This window comes from Saprolegnia diclina (genome assembly GCF_000281045.1).
Source record: "Saprolegnia diclina VS20 unplaced genomic scaffold supercont1.28, whole genome shotgun sequence".
Classification (NCBI taxonomy): Eukaryota; Oomycota; class Saprolegniomycetes; order Saprolegniales; family Saprolegniaceae; genus Saprolegnia; species Saprolegnia diclina.
Genome location: NW_008246095.1, coordinates 46,504 through 69,527, shown reverse-complemented (window position 1 = coordinate 69,527; position 23,024 = coordinate 46,504). Strand labels below are relative to the sequence as shown.

At 60.7% G+C, this 23,024-nt stretch overlaps 9 protein-coding genes across 10 annotated transcripts; 5 read left to right on the top strand and 4 right to left on the bottom strand.

Annotated features, from left to right (window-relative positions):
• Nucleotides 1-1,030: 1,030 nt before the first annotated feature.
• SDRG_08901 (hypothetical protein) lies at nt 1,031-2,191 on the bottom strand. The gene is made up of 3 exons (XM_008614802.1): nt 1,599-2,191; nt 1,287-1,528; nt 1,031-1,244 (listed from the first exon to the last, which is right to left on the bottom strand). Exons 1-3 carry the CDS (start codon nt 2,155-2,157, stop codon nt 1,098-1,100), a joined length of 948 nt encoding a protein of 315 aa, XP_008613024.1. The 5' UTR covers nt 2,158-2,191; the 3' UTR covers nt 1,031-1,097.
• A 1,298-nt stretch (nt 2,192-3,489) lies between these two features.
• On the top strand, nt 3,490-4,281 carry SDRG_08900 (hypothetical protein). The gene has a single exon (XM_008614801.1). It carries the CDS (start codon nt 3,530-3,532, stop codon nt 4,142-4,144), a length of 615 nt encoding a protein of 204 aa, XP_008613023.1. The 5' UTR covers nt 3,490-3,529; the 3' UTR covers nt 4,145-4,281.
• SDRG_08899 (hypothetical protein) lies at nt 4,113-5,905 on the bottom strand. Its single transcript, XM_008614800.1, has 8 exons — nt 5,396-5,905; nt 5,271-5,351; nt 5,131-5,225; nt 4,874-5,083; nt 4,709-4,820; nt 4,562-4,660; nt 4,454-4,522; nt 4,113-4,395 (listed from the first exon to the last, which is right to left on the bottom strand). Exons 1-8 carry the CDS (start codon nt 5,519-5,521, stop codon nt 4,291-4,293), a joined length of 897 nt encoding a protein of 298 aa, XP_008613022.1. The 5' UTR covers nt 5,522-5,905; the 3' UTR covers nt 4,113-4,290.
• An 845-nt stretch (nt 5,906-6,750) lies between these two features.
• SDRG_08898 lies at nt 6,751-10,712 on the top strand. 2 transcript variants are annotated; one of them, XM_008614798.1, is made up of 6 exons: nt 6,751-8,741; nt 8,800-8,976; nt 9,028-9,256; nt 9,307-9,626; nt 9,676-9,732; nt 9,784-10,712. In XM_008614798.1, exons 1-6 carry the CDS (start codon nt 6,831-6,833, stop codon nt 10,621-10,623), a joined length of 3,534 nt encoding a protein of 1,177 aa, XP_008613020.1. In that variant the 5' UTR covers nt 6,751-6,830; the 3' UTR covers nt 10,624-10,712. The 2 variants fall into 2 exon arrangements, with proteins under 2 accessions (XP_008613020.1, XP_008613021.1); XM_008614799.1 differs by having other exon boundaries at nt 9,676-10,712.
• Nucleotides 10,713-11,288: 576 nt separating this feature from the next.
• Nucleotides 11,289-13,811, bottom strand: SDRG_08897 (hypothetical protein). Its single transcript, XM_008614797.1, has one exon. The coding sequence runs from the start codon at nt 13,170-13,172 to the stop codon at nt 11,382-11,384; it is 1,791 nt and encodes a 596-aa protein (XP_008613019.1). The 5' UTR covers nt 13,173-13,811; the 3' UTR covers nt 11,289-11,381.
• On the top strand, nt 13,098-16,935 carry SDRG_08896 (hypothetical protein; the record flags this gene model as incomplete). Its single annotated transcript, XM_008614796.1, has 7 exons — nt 13,098-13,673; nt 13,720-13,965; nt 14,015-14,151; nt 14,193-14,947; nt 14,991-15,584; nt 15,628-16,269; nt 16,313-16,935. The coding sequence occupies 7 exons, from the start codon at nt 13,098-13,100 to the stop codon at nt 16,933-16,935; spliced, it is 3,573 nt and encodes a 1,190-aa protein (XP_008613018.1).
• Nucleotides 16,936-16,950: 15 nt separating this feature from the next.
• Nucleotides 16,951-18,698, bottom strand: SDRG_08895 (hypothetical protein). The gene is made up of 5 exons (XM_008614795.1): nt 17,836-18,698; nt 17,598-17,790; nt 17,454-17,549; nt 17,241-17,408; nt 16,951-17,194 (listed from the first exon to the last, which is right to left on the bottom strand). Exons 1-5 carry the CDS (start codon nt 18,159-18,161, stop codon nt 16,970-16,972), a joined length of 1,008 nt encoding a protein of 335 aa, XP_008613017.1. The 5' UTR covers nt 18,162-18,698; the 3' UTR covers nt 16,951-16,969.
• Nucleotides 18,699-18,897: 199 nt separating this feature from the next.
• On the top strand, nt 18,898-20,697 carry SDRG_08894 (cystathionine beta-synthase). The gene is made up of 6 exons (XM_008614794.1): nt 18,898-18,999; nt 19,048-19,155; nt 19,202-19,301; nt 19,346-19,560; nt 19,610-19,704; nt 19,752-20,697. The coding sequence occupies exons 1-6, from the start codon at nt 18,943-18,945 to the stop codon at nt 20,629-20,631; spliced, it is 1,455 nt and encodes a 484-aa protein (XP_008613016.1). The 5' UTR covers nt 18,898-18,942; the 3' UTR covers nt 20,632-20,697.
• A 671-nt stretch (nt 20,698-21,368) lies between these two features.
• Nucleotides 21,369-23,012, top strand: SDRG_08893 (serine hydroxymethyltransferase 2). Its single transcript, XM_008614793.1, has one exon. The coding sequence runs from the start codon at nt 21,478-21,480 to the stop codon at nt 22,864-22,866; it is 1,389 nt and encodes a 462-aa protein (XP_008613015.1). The 5' UTR covers nt 21,369-21,477; the 3' UTR covers nt 22,867-23,012.
• Nucleotides 23,013-23,024: the final 12 nt, after the last annotated feature.

Genomic DNA, 23,024 nt, shown 5'->3' with positions numbered 1-23,024 from the left:
TCGCAGCTGTGCTTGGACCCATACTACCGTACGATGCATGGTTTCCAGGTCCTTATCGAGAAGGACTTTTTGGCGTTCGGGCACCCGTTCCAAATGCGGTTGGCGCATGGCGAGAAGGCGTCGAGCGAAGAATCGCCCATCTTTCTCCAAGTGAGCCTCGTATTTCATTGACGCGGTCGATGCCAGCGTCACTGCACGGAGAGGCTGGCGACAAAGGTCATCTGCAAGTGAGCATCGACATAGGTCTGACGACTCGAGGAGGTTGCCGTTGGCAGCGTGCTTGTCGGTCGCAGGCTCCCGCACCCTTTTAGTAGTACCTGCAGGATTACGTCTGGTGGCGACGTGTGGGTCGAATGGCGTAGCTTTGTGCTTGGACCACATGTGCTCGTTCGTTTGCCTGTGGTGACGGCAGCTAGGATGGTAGTCGGGATGCTGCTACAGGTACTGATGCGTACACTCGCATCTCCTTTACTAGCACTCGAGTAGAGACATTGGGTCCTGAGGTTTGTGAGCTCGGATGGATGGCGCCATGGGCTCGCTTCTGCACGAGCAAAGTGGTTGACGAGATTTGCATCAGTTGGCAATTGCCCGGCAGGTGCGCAGGCGGGGTCATGAGTGGGCAAAGCTTCTCCTTCACCTGCACATGGCAGTTTGGCGCGCCACGCAGCGGTCGATGCTTCTCTAGGTAGTCCACTGCAGAGTGCACCGCGGGGTTGCCGCTTTTTTATCGATTGTCGATGGCTAGCTGTCGGTGGTGTAGTGCTGTGGCAAGCCATGCCGAGAGGCGCACACACTTGGCCCGACGGTAGATGGCAGGCGAGTGCCTGCGCCGCCAACATCGATGGTATTCTTCTGGCCTTTTGCGTCCTGCCGGCATCTGAGAGCTCCAGCAGCTGTGCATCTCACCACCCGACGACAACAAGCCAAGCCTCGTGTTCGGTGTGCCAGCCCAAGAGGACCAATGTCGACGTGGTATCTGCTGTCGTCACCTGCCTGAACCAAATCCTGACGTTCGCTAGGTAAGAACTGATCTGCGAGAAGAGCGCACGAGTTCGGTTATGCGACTGTCAGTAGCGTCCTGCTTGCATGTTGATAGCTTAGAGCTTGGCACTGCGGGGCGGCGCGTGATGGGCGTGCCAGTGCAGCGCAATGGCTTCGCGAGTGCAAACCCAAATCTCGTCGCGGAACTGCTCCATGTAATCGAGGAAGCGCAAGAGCCCGGCCGTGCGCGCCGGCAAGCCCACCTACGCACGTCTATGACAGCCATCGAAGCATGCACTACGTACAATGCGGCAGTGGAGACCGATCGACATCATCTTGGGGGCGCCACTTCGACCCTCGGCGAGGAGCGTATCGAAGGCGTCCTTGAGCGCGACGAAGAACTGATCGCTGTTGGCAAAGCCGCCCGGCGACACGAACTTCATGTCGTTGTTGTTGAGCGTGTAGGGCACAATCAGGTGCGGCCGGCCATACGCGGTCGTCCAGTAGGGCAAATCGTCGTTGTACGCATCAGCGTCGTACAAAAACCCTGTGGCATATCATTCCCATCAGCGCATCCTCCTCTTTCTGACGATGACAGCAACAGATGATCCACTTACCGCCCTCTTCGACGACCAAGCGGCGCGTGCGCACGTTGGGCTTGCCCTGGTAGAGGCCCACGGGGCGCTTGCCCGTCATGCGCACGTGCGTCTGCACTGTCGTCGCAATGTGCTGGCGCTCCGTGGCCTCGTCGACGTTTTGGTAGTCGATCCAGCGGAATCCATGCGACGCGATTTCCCACTGGGCGTCGACCATGGCGGCGACGGCGTCCGGGTGCTGCTCCAACGCGCGGCCGACCGCAAAGACCGTGCAAGGAAGCTGGCGCGTCGTGAAGATGCGGTGGAGGCGCCAAAAGCCAGCGCGACTGCCGTACTCGTAGAGCGACTCCATGTTCATATGGCGGGCGCCAGCGTACGAGCTGGCGCCGACGATGTCGGAGAGGAGATGCTCGGAGCCTGCATCGCCTTCGAGGATGCAGTTCTCGCCGCCTTCTTCAAAGTTGATAACAAACTGGACGGCGAGCTTGGCGCCGCCTGGCCACTTGGGGTCGCAGCCCGCGCGGCCGTACCCGACGAGGTCCCGCGCCGGCCCCATGCTGGCCTTGCTGCTGCTTGCCATCGCGATGGAATTGAATCTTGGTCCCAGATTGCAGCTGGCCCAGATGGTCCACGGATTTTTATTTTATTTTATATTCTGGTGAAATTCTCAGATGCGGGGCTTCTTCAATGCTGTGTATCATGTGTCTTTAATGAATCCATGGTGTCTTTTTCACGATTTGTTGTTCTTTTAATCCTTCAACGGCATTAAAGACGCAAGCCACTTGTTTTCTATACTCAGAGTTCTGAGTCTGGGCTGCGTTATCCGGACAAAACGACAACTTCAACCGCACGTAATTTGCCACGGGGGTGATCGGCCAGCGCAACCGACGTGGCAGCGCGACGATCGCCCAACACATTGCGCTCATTCTCGTATCATCGTCGACCTACACGTAGTCCACGCGCAGACCAGGTAGTTTAAAGGCTCGTACACGCTAGCGCCTGCTCAGATAGTGCTGTGTCTCTGCTCTGCGTGAGATCGTTCGATTATTCGAAGCATCTCAGCCGGCAAAGTGTCGCCGCCGAGTACTGTGTACGGAGCGCTTCGATGCTGCAGGCTCCAACGATGATGATTACACCGTCTTGCTAGCGTACTGGATCTGTACATTTTGGTACTTGTATCGGTATGCATATGACCGAACCGGCGACTGCGCCGCCATTGCAGGGGATCTTGTGGTCAAAAATTGAAATTCTTTTTCGCTGGGTGGCGTATGGATGGTCGACAACCATGCGCAATAGTGTCCAGCAATATGCATGCACGCTCACACCATGGTGAGGTGTATCCGATACTGCGGTACCGATGGCCATTCATCAGAGCGAGGCCCATGCGAAGCCGCGTCCGTTCTCGGCCGTTCACCGGATGATGCGATCGCCGCCAATCGCTCTGGGAGCGCGCACGAGCCGCCACACCCATGTCTCCTCGGAGGCTCCAGCCAATCCCAGGCCGCTGCTATATCCCACGCCTGGGTGGTTTTTGATCGTCTTGTTGTTTGTATGTTATTCTATGTGGGAAACGTGAGCAATAAAATTTCACTGCGGTTTGGAACGTGTGACGTAATGGCAACTGCGTTCGCTTCGTATCCGGCTCCATCTGGTTGCAGCATTTTTAAAATTTTGTCCGCACAAGCCAGATCTTGTGATCTTATGTAATCATCTTTATTTTATTGTATTGGGCCAACGGCTCGGTGACAAAAATAGAGACGGAGACCGTTCTATACAAGTGTGGGAGCGCCTCCTTGGCGAGCTGTGATTGGTTAAAATGCTTGAAATGGGTAGGTTTTCAACCAATGAAATGTGTCAACGCAGCGCTAATTTCGGGTCGACGTGGTTGGGACACTGGTCTGAATACATTTCTGCATTTTACAGCCCGCGCCCAAGCCGTCGATACACATACGATGATGATGCTCCGCGAGCTCTCGGAGACCAAGACCGCCCTGCGCGCCCAGGCCTACCTCCACACCAACGCCCATGTCATCCTCGGCTGCATCAGCCTCTCGGGCATCACGCTCATGCTCGCGCGCATGGAGCCGTGGAAGCTGTACCTCCTGGCCTGCTTGGGTCTCGTCTTCCTGCCCGTCTTCCTGCACCAAGGCGCGATGGGCCTGCACCAGGTGCGCGCTCAGTCGACCGTCGCGTCCGAGGTGCTGCCTGAGCACCACGAACCTACAAAGAAGGAGACGGCGACGCCTGACCTCCACGTGACTGTCGCCAAGCAGCCTGAAGTCCATATGCCTGTCATTGTCGCGCCCCGCCTCCTCTCGCCGAGCGTGTCGCTCAAGGAAGACCCGATCATGATGACGCTGCCGCCGCTGGTCTTGGACACGACGTTTTCTCGAAAGGGCCTGCACATCATGTCGAAGGACGTTTTGCATGAACGTGAGCAGCTCTTTGCGCGTGCCATGACGTCGCTCCGCAGCCTCTCGCCCCGCAACAAGCCGGTCGTGCACCACGTAGACTTGATCAAGTACGCCGAGGAGATTGACGACCAGAACGAAGATGCGTTTCTTTAAGACACCGACCTACCCATACCCACCACGCAACTGCGACGCGGGCGGCAAGAGACGTACTAGTAGATTAGGTCTTGCCGTCGTCGACGTAGTCTTATAAAAGCGGCTTGTAATACCATGATAGCGCTTCTTCCACGACACGAGTCTACCTACTTGGTCAGCGCATCGAGGTGGGCGCGAAGCGACGACGATGCGCTAGCATACGCCGACTCGCCGTCGGCGTCGCCAAGGTTCATATCAGCTCCGTGGGCCATCTACACCGTACCGAGCCCCATCACCATCTCCATCCCATGGGCGCTGGGATCGTCCTACCAAGAGGTCGACGAGCGGCAAGTGCTCGCACAACACTGCGTAGTGCAGAGGCGTCATCCCGTCCTTGTCCTACGCACAGGTCAGAGCGACAACGGAGAGATGGCGTACCTGCGCGTTCACGGTGGCGCCCTGCGCAAGCAACGACGCTGCCACGTCAGTCTGCGCGCGGTCAACGGCCCAATGCAGCATCGTCCGGCCATCGTCGTCCTACCGAGTCGTTTCATTTGGAGCGGGTTCCCAGTACGTCGGTCCAACCGGCTCGTCGATCGCGCAGTCGTTGGCGGCCAAGATTGCTTGCACCTCGTCGACGTTGCCCGTGCTTGCATAGTGGAAGGCGTTCTCGACCCCCTGCCACTCCTTGGTTGTCCTAAAAGATGTTTGTGTTGGAACAAGGGGTAGCCGAAACGAGTGGGGACGCACTTGTCGACGACAACTTGGCTGGCGGCGCCGCCCATGGCAAAGCCGCCGCCGCTGCTACCGTCGTCGCTCTCGTCGTCGCTCGTATTGCTACCGACGGCGTCGGCAAGCGGGACGCCGAACGCGTAGCCTTTGCAGCTCGATGACACCACTTCAATGTACCGTTTCTGGGCTTCGATGCGGCTCATGCCGAGCAGCCCCGTCCAAGCGTCCCTGAATGGGATAGTATCGACCATCGAGCGGTGAAGGAGGGGACGCACCATTTGGCTTTGGCGACAAAGTCGATCGCGGACGGCTTCGGGGCACTGCAATCACCTGTCGTCGCCTGCTTGAAGAACGCGTACAAGACGAGCTTCTACTCGACAAGAATGAGCGTCGATATCGGCTTTGCATGGCGTACATCTTCGTTCGAGAGCTTCTTGCTCGATGCCACGTAGGCGGCGGCGTGCTCAAAGTGCAAATCCAGGTGCGTCATGGGCCCCTACATGGTGTGGTCAAGCCATGGCGAGGGCGCGCGACGTTTACCGAGGGCCCGGTCGTCGAGCCACTGCGCTGCGCCTTGCGCCCATGATGCGTCGCGATGTAGTAGCCGGCTGCGGCAGCGGCGACCGTCGTCAAGCCCGCGAGCGCCCACGCAGCGTTGCCTTCCATCGGTGCCAGGAAAATGCAAGCGCCGGCCAAGTCCCAAGAGTGTCGCCCGTCGGCCACATATATGTACCGTGCCGTACCATTGTCCGGGAGGTCAATATTGATACCAACCAAAACGAGTGCAGTCACGACGGAGGCCTTGACTGCCAGTGAGCTGCGACGCAGCAAGGCTTGGAATGCGACCCAGCGCCGAACTGCACTTAGGCGGCGGACAACAAAGCCAAAATGAGGTTGTACGGCCCGGAGCCGCTCGGAGCTCGATCGGTGCCATCAATCGACTTGGCCGAGCTGGCAGCAACCAGCACTGAGAGCTTGAACCGATGTGTCGAGCTCGGTTACAGACACTGCTGCGTCGCGAGAGAGGTGGACTGGTTGAGGGGCACGTCGTCGGAACAAACGTACCAAACCAAGACACATACACCAGGTACAGTCGTACTGTAGTATATACAAGCGTACGACTCCACTCGGCCAAGGCGTCCCACCTCGTGGCGATGACCTCATGTGGACCATGCCGGTCGACCCAGCGTCCATTCCTGCTGCGCACGGTTGAGACGATCTTGATGTTTTGTACTGCAATCGAGACGCTTTGGAGACATGTACTCGAATCCGGATACGAGAGGACTTGAGATTCGTAGCGCCAAGTGCAACTTCAGAGTGCAAGCAGGAGCCATGACGATGTCACCATCACCATCTTCGTCTGCTTCGTCTGCCCCCAAGCAGCCGCCTCCCGGCGAGATCCACCACCTGCCGCGCTGTACCGGAATCCATCACAGCACGGCGAGCCCGACTTGATGCACGTATCAGTACAGTGTAGCACGCTGGCCGCTACACTGACCCGTTCGCCGCGATGACGGGTCTCGCACCGCTGGCAGATCGCCGTTGGGCTTGTTCGCACCAGTTCAGAGAAGCTTTGGCTGGCGCCACCCAGATCGCCAGCTTCAACTGCATAGAAGCTCCAAAATTTGTGGCGCCGGCGCCGAGATTACCGCGGGGTCTGCTAATGCTGCCGCCAGCGCGACGCATGCGGCCTGCGTCTGGGCCATGGCACCGTAATGCTGCTGCGTGCGCGGCGCTCGATCCGCTCGCACGCACCCAAGTGCGCTCGAGCTGATTGGGCCCAGAAGACACAGTGGGATAAATTCGGGCAAGGAGCATACAAAAACCAAGGTATTTGGTCGAGCAGCTGGTGCCGAGTACACTGTACTGGCGAATGGCCTTCTTCCACTTCGCCAGTGGTGGTTCGTGTGAGAAACGCATCGCACGCCACTTGGCTCGCCCGCTTCCGACGACCACTTACGCACTACCGAGTAGCATGGGGGATGGGCACGGCGACGACGACCTCGACCGCGAAGTGCACTTGACGCTCGCGACGCTGCAAGGCCAAGGACAGGGCACCGAGGAAGACAAGGCGATGACCGAAGCGCTGCTGGAAGGCGCGACCCGCGTCTCGATCGCGACGATCCTGCGCCGACGCGCGTCCATTGGTGACGCTGACGCGCTGGCCGCAACCCTTCCTCCTCCACGCAGCATGGCCGAGCCGGGCCTATGCAAGCCACTCGACTTCTCCGATACGACGTCCGAGTACTCGGAGATCTCGTGGGCCACGGACGACAGCTTTGCCATGTCGTCGACGACCGACGACTTTAAGCAGTCGCCCAAAGCTGCCGACCCGCCGAAGCGAACGACCAAGACCACGAGCCGCATCGGGACAGTCGCCCGCGGCGGGTCGTCGGCGATTCCCGTCCGGGACACGAACGCGTCGCGGTCGCGCGCTAGCACCACGACGGCGCGCGCGGCCGCAGCCTCGACCACAGCCTCGACGAAGTCGCGTGAGCAGCGCCAGTCGCTTCCTGTAGGCACGACGCGCACGTCACTGCTGCGCGCGCCGACGGCCATCGCCGCCATCGCGCCACCTGCGGCCGCGGCCCGCGCGACGCCGCCGTCGTCCTTGCCATCCGCCGTTCCTCGTAGTGCCTCTGTCCGTGCGCGCACGATGACTAAAGCATCTCCTAAAGGCACGGCGGCAACGTCCTCGTCGACATCGTCTTCGGCGGCGGCCAAGCGCGGGTCGATCGCGGCTGCTGTCGACCTCGCCTTCTCCAAGGAGCCCGCGCCGGCCAAGACCCCCAGTGCGCGCCAGCCGCGCATGAGTCTTCCGTCGCGTCTTGTGCCACCGAGCGTCGTGCTCACCGAGCCGCCGCCACCGCCGACCGTGCTGCCACCACCGACGCCCGCGCCATTGCCGTCGCCGCCCGTGCTCACGCGCGCCTTCTCAAGCTCGGGCAACGACTCGCACGACGCCAACACGGTCCGCCATGCGTACAAGTCGATCTTTACGACCGAGAAGGAGATCGAAGAGGCGCTCGCGTCCGTCGTCCCGCGGTCGATGGACCCCAAGGTGCGCCTCGAGTCGCAGGACAAGTACATTCGCCGGCTCAAGTGCCGGCTCCGCGACTTGCACATGCAAAAGGAATCGTTTGCATCGACGTGCCAGGCCATCGAGCGGGACTTGACCAACGTCCACGCCGAGGCCGCGCAGGCGTTTGCTGCACTGCGCCAGGATGAGCCCAAAGCCGGCGAGCCAAGTGGCCCCGAGTCTTCCTTGTCGTCCACGACGCCGTCGGTGCTCGAGCACGATGAGAACGACCCGGTCATCAAGACGCTCGACTCGTCGATGCAAGAGTTTGTCCGCACGGCCATGGAGCGCAACACGCAAAACATCGTGGCCAAGTACCAGGCGCAGTGGCTCGAGAAGGAGAAGGCGCACGAGCTCCACTTGGCGCAGCTCCGCGAGCACTACACGGCGCAAGTGTCCAAAGTGACGCACGACGCGTGGGCGACCGTCGCGACGCAAGCGAGTCAGCGCAAAGCGCTCGAGGCCGACAGGACGCAGCTCGAACTGCAATGGACGCAGCTGCAAATCGACCACACGGCCGTCAAGAAGGAACTGGCCGATCTCCAGGAAAAATGGCGCCTCCAAGACGAAGAAAACACGACCGCCAAGTCGTTTTGGCAAAAGTCGACCGACATGATCAAGGAGAACCGGCGGCTGACGGAGGAAATCGTGCACGTGTCGTCGCAGCTCGCCAAGGCCAACGAAGTCGTGGCGTCCAAAGAGAAGGACACGGCGGGCCTCCACGAGACCGTGCATGCCCTCGAGGCCAAGCTCGCCGAAATCGATGTCGAGCGGCATGCGTGGACCGACCAAGTCACGTCGCTCAAGGTACACGCTTCGATCCCTGTAGCGCAATATATATATATATATATATCAACTTGCATAGGCGTCACTGGCCGAGGAAAAGTCCCGCCGTGAGCACTTCCAGCTCGCCCAAGACCAGCTCGCGTCCGACAACACGGCCTTGTACGCGCAAATGGTGGCTGTTCAAACGGGCTGCGAAGCGCGGCTGCAAGAGATGAAGGCGGCGTATGAGAAGAAGATGCACTCGGTCGGCGAAGAGGTACAGCATGCGCCCTCCGGTCTTGCTCAACAATGACATTATTGTCCGTAGATGCGCATGCTGCAGACCGAAAACCGTGTCCTCTCGCGGGTCTCGACGTCCGAAGCGATCGCACGGCGCGAGGCCCTGGCGTCGGCGACGCCCACAGCGCCCATCGTCGTGCGGTCGGCGGTCGACGACTCGGAGTTCAAAAAACTCACCGAAGACTTTTTCGAGGCGCGGACGCAGCTGGCGGCGCAGACGTCGCTGGTCGTTGAGCTCGAGCGTCAAGTCCACGATGGTACGATTTTGTTGCTGCCATATTGACACATTGATACTTATACGAGGTAGGCAACATTTTGCGGCGTCAAATGCACAACACGATCCAAGAGCTGCGAGGCAACGTCCGCGTGCACGTGCGCTTGCGTCCGTTCTTGCCGTCGGACGGCGACTATGCCAAGCTCAAGACGAGCTGGGTCGTGGACGAGGAGACATCGGTGATCTCGTCGACGGCCAAGAGCATGCGCTTCTCGTTCGACAAGCTTTTTGGCCAAACGCACGGCCAAGACGATGTCTTTGGCGAAGTCTCGGACTTTATCCAGTCGGCGATCGACGGCTACCACGTGTGCATCTTTGCGTACGGCCAAACGGGCTCGGGCAAGACGTATACGGTACAATCTATCAATGTATCAAGATAACGATTGGACGGTGGACGTGTAGATGCAAGGCGGCCGGCGCCCCGAGATGCGTGGGATCATTCCGCGCTCGATGAACCTCGTACGTTTGCCATAGTGTTATGTTGTAGGCTCATAAGACGAATGCTGCTAGATCATGGGCTGCTGCGCGACGCTGCTGGACCAAGGCTGGGAGTACACGCTCGAGGTGACGTACATGGAGATCTACAACGAGACGATCCGCGACCTCCTTGCCGAGTCGGTGCAAAAGTACACGATTCGCACCGACAAGAACGGCAAAAACTACGTCGACGGCCTTCTTCGGTACCCGATTTCGCTCACAGACGGCCGCGGGCTCGACCAGATCGAGGACATTATGGAGCGTGCGGCGTGCAACCGGTCGGTGGAGAAGACCGACATGAACGCCGAGTCGTCGCGGTCGCACTCGATCTTTACGCTGCATTTACGCGGCAGCAAGCGCGACGACGACGGCAGCGAAGTCGAGCTCCTCGGCAGTCTCAGTCTTGTGGACCTCGCGGGCAGCGAGCGGCTCTCGCGCTCGGGCGCGACCGGCGACCGGCTCAAGGAAGCCCAAGCGATCAACAAGAGTCTGAGCTCGCTCGCCGACGTCTTTAGCGCAATCGCCAAGAAGCAAAACCACATTCCGTACCGCAACAGCAAGCTCACGTACGTGCTGCAGCCCGCGCTCTCGGGCGACGGCAAGACGCTCATGATGGTCAACTTAAGTCCGACGGACGCCAGCATTGACGAGTCGCTCTGCTCGCTCCGGTTCGCGACCCAAGTCAACCAGTGCGAGCTCGGCGCGGCCGGTCGCCAAGTGACAAAGCGGGAAGCGCGGCCGGAAATGGACATTGGGAACCAAACCGGGCCGTCGACGCCACCGAAAGGCAAGGGCCCGCGGCTCTCGCTGCCGTCGTCCGCGTCCATCAAGGCGCTGCGCAAGCCGACGGGCCGCGCGATCGACGCCAGCTGATCGACAATGTCAGTTGCAGTATTTATGCGTATACCTCATTTTGTGCTCAATATGACAGTTTCTTGCAGTCTCGTTTGGACAAGTTGACACTCTACTTGCCTATATGTACCTACAGCGCGCCATCCACGCTCGCTAAAGAAGCGACAACCCGCACTCGGCTTTGGCTACCTGGCTACAAGTAGTAGAGACCTTACGTCTGGTGTAACTTCGATAGTCTCAGCGGGAGGGAGGCAAACTAGATCCGTAACTTCGGGAAAAGGATTGGCTCTGAGGCCAACGGTGTATCTATTCGATACCCTTGCGGAAGCTGCCCACGCATGACCCCACCTGCGCACTTGCGGGGCAATTGCCAACTGGTGAAATCTCACACGCTCGTTGACGCGAATCGATGGGCCATCGACAAGTGCATACAAACCACAAGATTAAAAATACCCGGAAAAGGCGACAATAATGTACAAAAAACGACGCTCGGACCCTGCGAGTGTACGCACAGCGTTTACCTGCGTCCGTATACCGACGAGTGTAGTAGTCTCCATGCGCAAGAGCAGCTGTAGTGGGAGCCTCTGGGCATGGATCACGCGCCATTGCAGGACGTAGACTCGACCCAAATGTGTATGTTGAAGTATCGCAATAGGTTGCAAAGCACGCAAAAGCTCACAAATGACTGCGCCGGATGCATACTGAGATGCCATTCAACAGCAACATACTACTCGAAGGATACATACATGGATTCAACCTGCGATACATGATCTATCGTCTTAGACACCGAGGATGGCCGGTGACGCGTGGGCGTCATTGGATTGGTTGTGCTCGACGACTTGGCGCTGCGTGTTGTGCGCTTTTAGCAACATCTGCCACAGCTGCGCCTCGAGGTCGCTCGCGTCTTCGGTGCGCGCATCGTCGACGCGCACCTGCTTGGGGTCGAGCGACGCGAGCGTGAGTTCGGCGAGGTTTTGCATGACGCGCAGTTGGTTGGGCGGAATCGAGGTGCGCGGCGCCGGGTCAAAGACGCAGATGGCGCCGAGCACATCGCCGTTGGCCGCGACGAGCGGTGCGCCGGCGTAGAAGCGCGCGCGCTGGGGCCCGGCCACGATTGGGAGTTTGGCCCACTCGATCGGTCCGCCTTCGGTTTGCGTGTCGAGCACGAGGAGCGGGCCCCCGATGCTCAGCACGGGGCTGCAAATGCCCATTTGGCTCGGCACCGAGAGGAGCTTGCCTTTCTGGTTGACCTTGAGGTAGTGCTGGAGCACGGCGCCGTGCCGCAGCGACAAGCCCGCAAACTTGCACTGGAGCGTCGTGCTCGCAAGGTCGCAGAGCGCTTGCAGCGTGGCCGTGCGGTCTGGCCGACTCGACGGAAGCGTCTTGAGCCGGGTCGGCGTCGAGAGGAACGTGATCGGACTTCGCGGCGGCGACGTGCGGCGCGTTGGGCTCTGCGTTGTCGGACTATGGAGGTGAATGCCGTGCTTGCCAAAGTACCGGCGCTCGACGACCCCACCCTTCTTGGGCGTCTCGAGCTCGAGCACGAGCGGCGGCGGCGTCGGCTTGGCACTTGTCAGACTCGGTGTCGTTGTAGGCGTCACGCACGCTGCACAGACGCGGATCGTCGTGAGGCCCGTCGCCGGGAGCGCGAGGTCTTGAAACACGGAGCACTGCTTGCAGATGAGGTGGCCGCACGCTCGGCAGTGGTGCTTGCGGCGCAAGTGCGAGAAGAAGCGCGCGCAGACCTTGCACGTCGTCTCGGCCTCGTCTGGCACCCACGGCACACGCGACGCTAAGGCTGCGCCGAGCCGCGTGGCGTTCACGGCATGCTGAAGACGCGGGAGCGCGGCCGCCAGCAAGAGCAAAAGCCGGCGGTTTGCGGTCTTGCGCAAGGCCGCGGGCGGCTGAAAGAGCCCGGCGGTAAACACAACGCGCGTCTGGTCGGCGTGCGCCGTCGGGAAGAGGAGGAACCCGCCGAGGGGCAGCACGATGCGCTCGAGCCGGTGCGACTCAAGGAGCGACGGGCAGTGCTTGGTTTGAATCGACTCGAGGAGCTTGTACCCAAGGCAGTGCTCGGGGCCGAGGCCATGGCCGTCTCGCTGGTTGTCGAGCGGCGTCGCCGACGCAGCATTGTGCTGCATGTACTCAACAAGACATACATCGACGTCCAAGAGGAGCGGATTGCCGCATCGAAAGGCGAGCCACTGGACACCGACCGACTCGGTCCGGTTGAGCTGGTTGTGGTACAGCACGGACGCGTCGGCAAACGTCTGCTGGTACATGGTGCGCAGCGTGTTACGGTACGCGTGCAAGACAGAGCTCTCGAGAAGCGCAAGGAGCGCGGCCGCCGGCGCGTGCACGACCGCCGAGCTGCGCACGAGGTGCTGCGACCCGTGCGTCGCTTCGGTCACGCTCACGCCGTACTTTGTCTTCTTCCACTCGTAGCTCGTCTCGTCCAGTGCGAGCGCAATGAGCTCCGGTGCTTTCGACCGCGCATGTTCGTGGAGCTCGGCCTCTTCTTCGCGCGTCAAGTCAAAGCTCGACATGAAGCCAGCGCGGGGTGCACTCATGGCTTGTGCACTAAACCTTCTGTGGTTTCGCCGGTCGTTTCCGTTGCATTTCGGATATCCATGGCCAAGCGACGAGGGCTATTGCTACTGCTATGGCTGCTCGCATGCGTTGGTGGCGCAGAGCTCGTCGTCGTGCAAGGCCCAGCGACAGATGGACGCAGCCCGCCACCGTGCGTCCAGGCGTCGCTGCGCGTCGCCCAAGCCGTCTCCCTCGACGAGCTTCAGCACGCAACGCCCAATGTGTCGCACGCGCTCGTGGCGTTCCTCGCGCAGTCGGACGTCAAGACGAGCGTCCGCCTCCGACGCGTCGACGTCACGGCGCCGTCGCTCAACGCAAAGGGCAATGTGGTCTTGGACGTGTGTTTTCAACTGCCAACCGATGCCAATCGGTCGAGCCTTCTCACGGGCCTTGGCGCGTCGATCGTGTGGACGGGCTTGCGCACGTCGCTGAGCACGCTCCACCGGCGCTTCCAGCTTCTCGACCAGGCGACGCCGCTCCAGGTAACATGCGCTCTTGTCGAACGCGGCGTCACATGGCCGAGAGTAGCTCGTGGCGGCGCCGGTTCTGCGCGGCGAGGCCAAACCCTCAGGACCGACGAGCGCAGGGTACGTGCAATGGTACCTTGTGCTACGCGGGGCAACGCTCGGCTTTTGGCACCGCATGGCTCTTGTGCACGCGGTCGCGCAGCTGCTCAACGTGTCGACGACATCGGTCTTTGCCCCGACCGCGGTGCAAGCGCCGTACGACGTCTACAACGGCATAGCCACCATCGTGCCCGTGGCGATTGTGGGGGTATGTCTTCGCGTCCTCTTGTACCAAGACGAGGCCACGTCGAACGTAGGTGACGCCCAGCACCTTTGACGTCGTCACGTCGGCGCTGACGCGGCCGCTGCAGACGCTGCTGGCAGCATCCCCATGGCGTCTCTCGCTGCTGACGCAGACGCCCGACAGCAACGGCGATAGCGCCTTGCCGCAGACGTACGAAGGAACGCAGTCGGCTGCGTCTCATATGTTGATAGCGCCGCGGCGTGGCCAGCGTATCCGCAGCTTAATCCAACGGCCGCGTACCCGCTGTCGAGCATCTCGAGCCCGCCGCCATCGGCGTACATCGTTGCGTACGGCATTGCAGATCCCGTGACGCTCAGCACGCTCTCCCCTGTCATCGACGGCTTCCTCAGCGTGCTCCAGCCGAGCTTGAACGCGTCGTTTGCTGTCTTTGCAGACTTGACGCTCACGACGTTGCCGCCCGACGCCTCGGCGATGCTCTCGACGTCGCTTGGTAATTCCATCAACTTTGTCGTCGCCGGCGACGCTGCCACGATCCTCGCCAATGCGGAAGCGCTCCAAGCCGCGCTGGACGGCTACGCCATCACACTCACACCGCTGCCATCGTTGGGCAAGCGGGAGTGGTACCCGTACCTGCAGCTCGACTGCCCGTATACCCTCGCGCCGCTCGCTGCGACCATCCAACGCATTGCGATCGCAGCCTTCTTCGCCCGTCCGCTCGAGAGTGTCCGAGTGGTCGCCACGTCCGCAACGACAACGACGTTCGAGCTGGCCCTGACTCACACGTTCGAGCTTCGGTACGTGGTGAGCCAGCTCGAGGCGACGACGGCCTGGTCGACTGTCATGGCGCAGTACGGGGCAGAGCCTGCTCGCTGCTCGCTTGGCGCGCAGTCGCTTTCCTATCTAGCATTATACCCGAGCTCAACGATCGCCTGGAGTGCTGCGGCACCGGCACCGACGACGACGTGCAGGGCAACGCTAGCCACCGGTATTTGACGTCCACTCTGATGATGGGCTTGACGTCCCTGTAGCGTGCGATCAGTGCCAGCGCTACTACGACGCCACGTGCTATGGCCGCCCAGTGTGCTACCAAGCCAACGCCGCCTGGATGACGCAACTGCAAACTCAAATCGCAACGGGCGTGACGGACGCCACGGCGCTCTTCCAGCAGCCATCCGGACCGTCGTCCGATACGGCGTTGGCCAAGTACTATGCGTGCCTTGCCGCGTTCGCGTGTCCTGTGCACGGCGCGCAGCTTCGTGCGAGCAGCGACGAGACGCACAGTCTCTGGGTCAGCAACTCGACCACGGACTTTTCAACGCTCTTGGCGTACCCGTTTGGCGTGTTCAACGTCTCGACGTCGAGCTTGTTTTCAACGCCAGGCGCCCTAGCGACAGCGCTCACTGTCCACGCACCTACTGTCTACGTGAACGTGACCACCGCGGTGAGTACGTCGGGCACGCAAGTCACCGTGACGTTTTCCCCACTGATGCGTCTGCCGCTCGCGTTGCCGGTGGTCGTATCGAGCTCGGCGCCGGCGACGATCACAAGGATGTCGATGGCGACGCAGCTGCTGGTGCTCGACCCCACTTCCTCCAGCGACAGCGCAGTCGTGCTCGAGACACGTACGCCGTCGTTGCTCTCCTTGCACGCTAACGACGCTCGTAGCGCTGTGTGTTGGCTGTGCAGCCGCCTGTCGCAGCCTCGATAGCTGCGCGCCGCTGCTTACCTGCAAGGAGGCGGTGTTCGCATCCGCAGTCGCCCAGCTCTCGACGCAACCAGTGTTTGCATCGATCGACGTCACAGACGCGGTCACGGCGTGCGTCGACACTGCAAGTAGCGCCGACACGACGCTCTTCTTGGCGGCGATGCACTGCTTTCTCCACCATGCGTGCCCGATCGTGACGACCTATAGCGACATTGTGCAAGGTCGCATGCTCGCGCTACGGAGCGTCGTCGGCGTCCAGTCCCTAAGCGTCGTCAACGCTACCACACGCACGCTGACAGTGGACAGGCCGACGTCGACGTCGCTGACCATTGCACCCAGCAACGCCTCGGACGTCCTCTCGACGTTCTTTGCACCAATCGCAGACGTCACGATATCGTCGATGGACGACGCCACGCTGTTTATAACGTTTGCCAACTATGCGACACGTCACTTGCCGACACTGTCGGTGACGGCGTCGTCGGTGCTGCAGCCACCGCGCTTACTGGTGTACGTCGCACCGCTCAACACGACGCGGTTCGGGTTCCCGTACCAAGCGTTTGAATCACCCAACGTACCCGTGAGCGCAGCGGCGACGCCCAACCGTACGTCACGCACTACGCTTTGGTGTCTTAGCATGTTTCGTAGGCACATGTGTTGCCTTGCAGCGTCCGATTGACGGCTGCATCGGCAGCTGTCCGCTGCTCCTGCGCCAAGTGGCCTCGGCCATCGCGTTGGCCACCGAGGCCATGACTTGGCAGCCGCCTGGCTCCACCCTGTCGCTTCCACTGGATTGGCAAGGGGTCTTGACGACGGCAGTCGCCATCGATGCTCGGGGCGTGCGGTCGTACCTCGCAACAATGAATGCCCGTGACGTCGCCGGCTGCCCCGTGACGGCCCGCGTGGACCTCGGGCTCCAAATGACGCTTCTATCGTCACCACTCGTGCTCTCGGTGACGATTCCAAGCCCGAATGACAACGTCTCGTTGTCCGTCTTCGTGGGCGGCTTGCCCGTCGGAACGATTGCGCCGGCGTCGGCCGCCCCCGCGCAGCTACCAGGCCTCCTTGCCGGGCTCGCCACTGCATCGGCTATCGTGCTCTCGTCGTCGTTCAACGCGCTAGTCTTGCAGCTGTCTCTTGGCTCGTTTTACGGTCCATCGCTCGAGCTGCAAACGTCCAATGGCGCCGGGGTCAGCGTCGAGGTCGTCCGTGTGCCGGCGCATGCACTCGCGATCGCTGCGATCGACCCGAGCGCCTTTGTGCCGCACTAATGCAAGCCAACGCAATGTGTTTGAGCTCGTGTCGTTACGGCGACTTAGGTACTGGCGTCGCTTTTGCTGCCTGTTGCTGTTGTTGCAGGCGCTCCTTGAGACTCGGGCCCGACCGCGTGCTGAGTTTGGCGCCCTTCTTTTGGCCCGGGTGCACCCGTACGATACTCGAGCTTCGGGCGGCGGCCGTCGAGACCTTGAGAACATCGGCACGAGTGATGCCACTGAGCTGCGCGTCGACAGCGGCTTCAAATGCCACATCCTACACAGCGCTACATACAAAACGGAGGACTTGGACGCGAACGGACCCCAAACGTCTTGCGGAGGAGCATGAGGCAGCGCTTCGCCGCGGGTTTGCCGTGGACGTCGCGGCAGTTGAGAAAGTTGGCGAGCGGTGTGATCCATGCGTGCAGCTGCGCGGCTTCCCATGGCTGCGCGAGGCTCTTGAGCAGGCACTGTTCGACGTAGGTCCCAGCCTACACTTCCCGATTGATACTTCGATACTTTGAAACAAGCAGTACTTTGGTCACGAGCTGGGCGTTCTTGTCGGTCGCGAACGGCAAGAGCTCCGAGAGCACGTCGAGCGGGTCGCAGCAACGCACCGTGTGGTCCAGCGCCTACGCAGCATAAGGTCTTCGTCGACGCAGCAGATAAAGCGGGCGTACGGTCGTGGCGACTCTCTGCATAAACTTCTTGTCCGTGACGGACCGATATAGGAGGGCGGGGATCACGACGGACAGAAGAGCCGACTGCGGCGTGCATTGGATGAGCTCGCCGAGGCAGAGGAGCGCGTTGCGCGCCAGTGTTGAGCGCAAATCAAGTGCGCTGGGCACGACGAGGTCCTTGGTGGCATCAATGCTATCGCATGGTCAGCTCGCCTAGACACCATTGCATGCACAGTACATGTGGGCATCGTCGCCTTGAATGTACGCCGGGTCAAACTTGATGGTCTGCCGCAGCGTCTCGACAGCCGTGTACTTGACTTGCCACGACGCCGATATGAGGCGTGGGCTCCAGCTAAAGTTGGTCGCCGGCGCTTGTAGCTCGTCGACGCGGAGCACGACAAAGTCGACGAGGTCGTCTTCGTTCTCGGGTGCGCCCGAGTCCTTCTCGACGGGCGACGGCGGCGACGTCTCGTCCTCTTCGTCCTTGGTCGGGTCGGGCATGGCGGTCATGAGGCGAGGCTTCGTGGCGCGGCTGACGTCGGACTCTGTGCTCCTTCGTTTCATACAAGGAGCGTCGCCGACACGCTTGGTTGATGGCTTCAAATTCCGCCTTGTTTTGCGTTTGCTCAATTCCACCTACAAAACCCAAGTCTACGCCCACGAAATGTATTAAATTGCTCGCGTTGGTAACAGGCGTGGCGTAGGTGCTCCACTGGCACGCACTGAGGCGGCGCTGGAGGCTGGACAAAGCACCGACGATGCGGTAGACAGGTCCTACGCCGTGTATACATGGGCGACAGGCTGCCATGTACGAGGGCGTGGGATCGACGCCGAGCCGGCCAAGGCCCTCGAGCTAGGCCCTCGTGGACCGGCTGCCACCGCAGCTGATAGGACGCATATCGCAGCTCGCAGTGTGGGCCATCGGACTTGGCCGTGCGAGTAGGATCCGCTGCAAGAGTAGTAGTAGCTACACCGTACACATACGTCGCAGGGTCGTGCACATATCCTTATCCTGCGCCATCGCGCGGTGGCCGCGCTGGCCGTTTGGATTAGATAAGAAGACGCAGTTCTTATCTAAGATCTGGGACACTGCTGGAGGCACGGTAGCAACACTGTCGACGCCCTTCGTCCTTCCACGCACACTACATGTATGGCGTTGGCGCCCGAGACATCGCACAAGCACCTCGGCGGTAGACGCAGCGTCGACGACAGGTCGCCCGACGGCCACAGCTGAAGCCAGGAAGGATCCTGGCAGGTTGAAGTGGGCAAGAGCTGGGTGGTATCCGGATATTGGTTCGGATAAGCGGATACAAAAGCAGGTGCACCACACAAGATCATTTCGACCATGACCACGACGTACCAGAAGCCGTTCGATCGCCCGGCGATCCTTCCCACGATCCTCGTAGCTATGACCATGGAAGATGCTACGATGGCTCATGCGCATGCATAGCGCCACGTCGGTGACACGCCCTTGGTGCGCATCAACAAGATCGGCAAGAAGGCCGGCCTCAAGTGCGAGCTCCTCGCCAAGTGCGAGTTCTTCAACGCCGGTGGCTCGGTGCGTGACAGCCCACGGTCCTGTGAGCTCTCATGGCTATGCGCAGGTGAAAGATCGCATTGGCCGCCAAATGGTCGAGGACGCCGAAGCCAGCGGCCGCATCAAGCCGGGTGACACGCTCATCGAGCCGACGTCGGGCAACACGGGTACGATGGCCGCACGACAACAGCATTGCTGACCACTCGCGTAGGCATTGGCTTGGCGCTGGCTGCGGCCATCAAGGGCTACCGCTGCATCATCACGCTTCCTGAAAAGATGAGCGCGGAGAAGGTCAACGTGCTCAAGGCACTCGGCGCCGAGATCATTCGCACGCCGACCGAAGCTGCTTGGGACTCGCCCGAGAGCCACATCGGTGTCGCCAAGCGCTTGAACGCAGAGATCAAGAACTCGCACATTCTCGACCAGGTAACACTACCTTCTGGTGCCTGGTCCACTTCTCATATACGGCTACCAGTACACCAACCCGTCCAACCCGAACGCACACTACCACGTGACGGCTGAAGAGCTCTTGTACCAATGCGACAACAAGATCGACATGGTCGTGCTGAGGTACTGCTCATATACGCATCCACCATATCCTCATGGATGACATGCAGCGCGGGCACGGGCGGCACGATCTCGGGCATTGCGCGCAAGCTCAAGGAGCGGCTCCCCAACATCATTGTCGTCGGCGTTGACCCCGTCGGGTCGATCCTCGCGCAGCCCGAGGCGCTCAACAACGAAGACCGTCTCCAGCCGTACAAGGTCGAAGGCATTGGCTACGACTTCATTCCGCAAGTGCTCGACCGGTCGCTCGTCGACCAGTGGGTCAAGACGCGCGACCAAGAGTCGTTTGTGATGGCGCGCCGGCTCATCCGCGAGGAAGGTCTCCTCGTGGGTGGGTCGTGCGGCGCGACGATGGCGGCGGCGATCCAGGCGGCGTCGACACTCAAGGAAGGCCAGCGCTGCGTCGTGCTCCTCGCCGACTCGACGCGCAACTACATGAGCAAGTTCCTCAACGACCAGTGGATGTATGAGAACGACTTTGTCGAGGATACGCTCCACACGGCCGACAACTATGCGAAGTTCAAAAAGTCGATGCAGACGTGGTGGGCCGCCAAGCCGCTCTCGGTGCTGAGTCTCCCGACGGCCAAGACGTTGCTCCCGACCATTTCGTGCAAGGACGCGATCGGCGTCATGGAAGCGAATGGGTTTGACCAAATGCCGGTCGTCGATGCGAGCGGGACGCTCCTCGGCGTCGTCACCAACGGCCAGCTCCTCTCCAAGCTCGCGTCCGGCCGCCTCGCCGCCAAGGACAGCGTGTCGGTCGGCATGTTCCAGCACTTTAGCCGCGTCCTCCCAACTGCGACGCTCGCGGACCTCGCCGAGACGTTTGACAAGGAGTTCTTTACGCTCGTGTGCGACGCCAACGACCGCGTCTCGCACATTGCGACGCGCATCGACCTTGTCCACTACATCACGACCGCCCAGCAGTAGGACGGCGCTCGCGTGTACATCAGACTTCTGTGCAAACAGCGTTAAGACGTGTTCCTCTCATTCTCATTCTGCTGTTGTTTCTTGGTGAAATGCGATGCCAGAGCTTTGCCAGTGACCCGACGACAACCGTCGACTGTAGCGCCGGAGCGAATGCGCAAGTCACAAATGAGGTGGCTCGCGTTCGTGGCGCCACGTCAAGAATACCACGGCCTCATGGCCAGTCACGCGAGCACGTGCCTAGATGGCCACCGACGCGCGCATCGGCGGCCACAAGAGTTACCGTGCGCCTTGGCGTGCCACGCCGGGTGCCATGTCGCACCCATCACGCACTAGCCCAGCGGGACAAAGCTACCTGCCAGGTCGACGAGCAAGCGCATGCCATGAGGTCTGTGCACGGAGCTCGGGAAGGGATGCGATGACGCCGTACGACGTGGCAGCACCGCATGAAGATTACCATACATTTGGCCCCGGCCACGAATTCCCGATGCGTTCGGCGGCGGATGCGTATACCGTTGATGTGCCATTTAATTCCTGGTGATGCTTTTCCATCGTCATTTAATTCGGTTGCCAGCGGTCTTCGTCGGCCTTCACTTGGCGGTTGTATGGAAGATTACTTGGTGGTATAAAAATACAATGAAATTTAATGCGCATCCGCTTACCTAATCACACTAGGGATCTTTTCTAAACGAAGGATGATTGGAGGAGCCAACGATATCTTTTTCATTTTGGCCAATGGCCTTGCACCATCCTGCCCGCTTCGAAAAACGGGTGGGCGCCCCATCGATATTTCGATCTTCTCACTTTGCCTTTTGCCTCCTTCGTCGCAGCAGCCTCCTCTTCCTCACCATGTCGGCCTCCGGTAACATCAGCTTGGAACAGCACGACCCGGAGATGTTCAACCTCATTGAGGCCGAGAAGAACCGCCAGTGGAAGTGCTTGGAGCTCATCGCGTCCGAGAACTTCACGTCCCGCGCCGTCATGGACTGCCTTGGCTCGTGCTTGACCAACAAGTACGCCGAGGGCATCCCGAGCGCGCGCTACTATGGCGGTAACGAGGTCATTGACAAGATCGAGACGCTTTGCCAGACGCGCGCGCTCAAGGCGTATGGCCTCAACCCCGAAGAGTGGGGCGTCAACGTGCAGCCGTACTCGGGCTCGCCGGCTAACTTTGCCGTCTACACGGCGCTCCTCCGCCCGCACGACCGCATCATGGGCCTCGACTTGCCTAGTGGCGGCCACTTGACCCACGGCTTTTACACGTACTCCAAGGCCGAGAACACGCGCAAGGCCGTCTCGGCGACCTCGGTCTACTTCGAGTCGCTTCCGTACCGCGTCCACCCCGAGACGGGCCTCGTCGACTTTGAGAAGCTTGCGGAAACCGCCGCTCTCTTCAAGCCTGCCATGATTGTCTGCGGTGGCAGCGCGTACCCGCGCGACTGGGACTACGCTTCGTTCCGCAAGATCGCCGACGACAACGGTGCGCTCCTCATGTGCGACATGGCCCACTACTCGGGCCTCGTCGCGACCCAGGAGCACGCGAGCCCGTTCGATCTCTGCGACGTGGTCACGACGACGACGCACAAGAGTCTTCGCGGCCCGCGCGCCGGCATGATCTTCTTCCGCAAGGACGCGCGCGGCTTTGAGAACAAGATCAACCAGGCGGTGTTCCCGGCGCTCCAGGGCGGCCCGCACGAGCACCAGATCGCGGCCATCGCGACGCAGCTCAAGGAGGTCATGACGCCCGAGTTCAAGGCGTACGCCAAGCAGGTCAAGGCCAACTGCCGTGCGATCGCGGCCGCGCTTGTCGAGTACGGCTACGTGCTCTCGACGGGCGGCACCGACAACCACTTGCTTCTCTGGGATCTCCGCCCCGTTGGCATTACCGGCTCCAAGATGGAGAAGCTCTGCGACGAAGTGTGCATCACGCTCAACAAGAACTCGGTGCTCGGTGACCGCAGCGCTGTCACGCCCGGTGGCGTCCGCGTCGGCACGCCGGCCTTGACGTCGCGTGGCTTCAAGGAGGCCGACTTTGTCACTGTCGCCGGCTTCCTCCACCGCGCGGTCAAGCTCTGCCTCGAGATCCAGGCGACGACGGGCAAGAAGATTGTCGACTTCAACAAGGCGCTCGAATCGCACGCCGGCGTCAAGGCGCTCCGCTCCGACGTCAACGCGTTCGCGACCAAGTTCAACATGCCCGGCTTTGACGTCGCCTCGATGCGCAACAAGACCATCTAAGACTGGTCGAGCTTATATATAACATCGTGTCGTTGACCGTGTCCATCGGCGTCCGACCGCGTCTCCGACGAGTAGACTAATTCGTGTACTTCTCGCAGTGCGCTCGGCGTCCATGTCGATACAAATACAATCCTTTTGCAATGCTACTCGACGCGTCC

What these genes read in the sequence shown, in the direction of transcription:
- SDRG_08899 (XM_008614800.1), bottom strand. Translation starts at nt 5,521, where the DNA reads ATGGAAGGCAACGCTGCGTGGGCGCTCGCGGGCTTGACGACGGTCGCC. An exon ending in AGAAGCTCTCGAACGAAGAT is followed by an intron (nt 5,226 to 5,270) that starts GTACGCCATGCA and finishes CTTGTCGAGTAG; the next exon opens with AAGCTCGTCTTGTACGCGTT. An exon ending in ACTGCGCGATCGACGAGCCG is followed by an intron (nt 4,661 to 4,708) that starts GTTGGACCGACG and finishes ACGACTCGGTAG; the next exon opens with GACGACGATGGCCGGACGAT.
- SDRG_08900 (XM_008614801.1), top strand. Translation starts at nt 3,530, where the DNA reads ATGATGATGCTCCGCGAGCTCTCGGAGACCAAGACCGCCCTGCGCGCC.
- SDRG_08898 (XM_008614798.1), top strand. Translation starts at nt 6,831, where the DNA reads ATGGGGGATGGGCACGGCGACGACGACCTCGACCGCGAAGTGCACTTG. An exon ending in TGCACTCGGTCGGCGAAGAG is followed by an intron (nt 8,977 to 9,027) that starts GTACAGCATGCG and finishes TATTGTCCGTAG; the next exon opens with ATGCGCATGCTGCAGACCGA. An exon ending in GCTCGGGCAAGACGTATACG is followed by an intron (nt 9,627 to 9,675) that starts GTACAATCTATC and finishes GTGGACGTGTAG; the next exon opens with ATGCAAGGCGGCCGGCGCCC.
- SDRG_08893 (XM_008614793.1), top strand. Translation starts at nt 21,478, where the DNA reads ATGTCGGCCTCCGGTAACATCAGCTTGGAACAGCACGACCCGGAGATG.
- SDRG_08895 (XM_008614795.1), bottom strand. Translation starts at nt 18,161, where the DNA reads ATGAAACGAAGGAGCACAGAGTCCGACGTCAGCCGCGCCACGAAGCCT. An exon ending in CAAGGCGACGATGCCCACAT is followed by an intron (nt 17,791 to 17,835) that starts GTACTGTGCATG and finishes ACCATGCGATAG; the next exon opens with CATTGATGCCACCAAGGACC. An exon ending in TGCAGAGAGTCGCCACGACC is followed by an intron (nt 17,550 to 17,597) that starts GTACGCCCGCTT and finishes TATGCTGCGTAG; the next exon opens with GCGCTGGACCACACGGTGCG.
- SDRG_08901 (XM_008614802.1), bottom strand. Translation starts at nt 2,157, where the DNA reads ATGGCAAGCAGCAGCAAGGCCAGCATGGGGCCGGCGCGGGACCTCGTC. An exon ending in CTTGGTCGTCGAAGAGGGCG is followed by an intron (nt 1,529 to 1,598) that starts GTAAGTGGATCA and finishes GATATGCCACAG; the next exon opens with GGTTTTTGTACGACGCTGAT. An exon ending in TCGGTCTCCACTGCCGCATT is followed by an intron (nt 1,245 to 1,286) that starts GTACGTAGTGCA and finishes AGACGTGCGTAG; the next exon opens with GTGGGCTTGCCGGCGCGCAC.
- SDRG_08894 (XM_008614794.1), top strand. Translation starts at nt 18,943, where the DNA reads ATGACCACGACGTACCAGAAGCCGTTCGATCGCCCGGCGATCCTTCCC. An exon ending in CGATCCTTCCCACGATCCTC is followed by an intron (nt 19,000 to 19,047) that starts GTAGCTATGACC and finishes GCGCATGCATAG; the next exon opens with CGCCACGTCGGTGACACGCC. An exon ending in ATCGACATGGTCGTGCTGAG is followed by an intron (nt 19,705 to 19,751) that starts GTACTGCTCATA and finishes GATGACATGCAG; the next exon opens with CGCGGGCACGGGCGGCACGA.
- SDRG_08897 (XM_008614797.1), bottom strand. Translation starts at nt 13,172, where the DNA reads ATGAGTGCACCCCGCGCTGGCTTCATGTCGAGCTTTGACTTGACGCGC.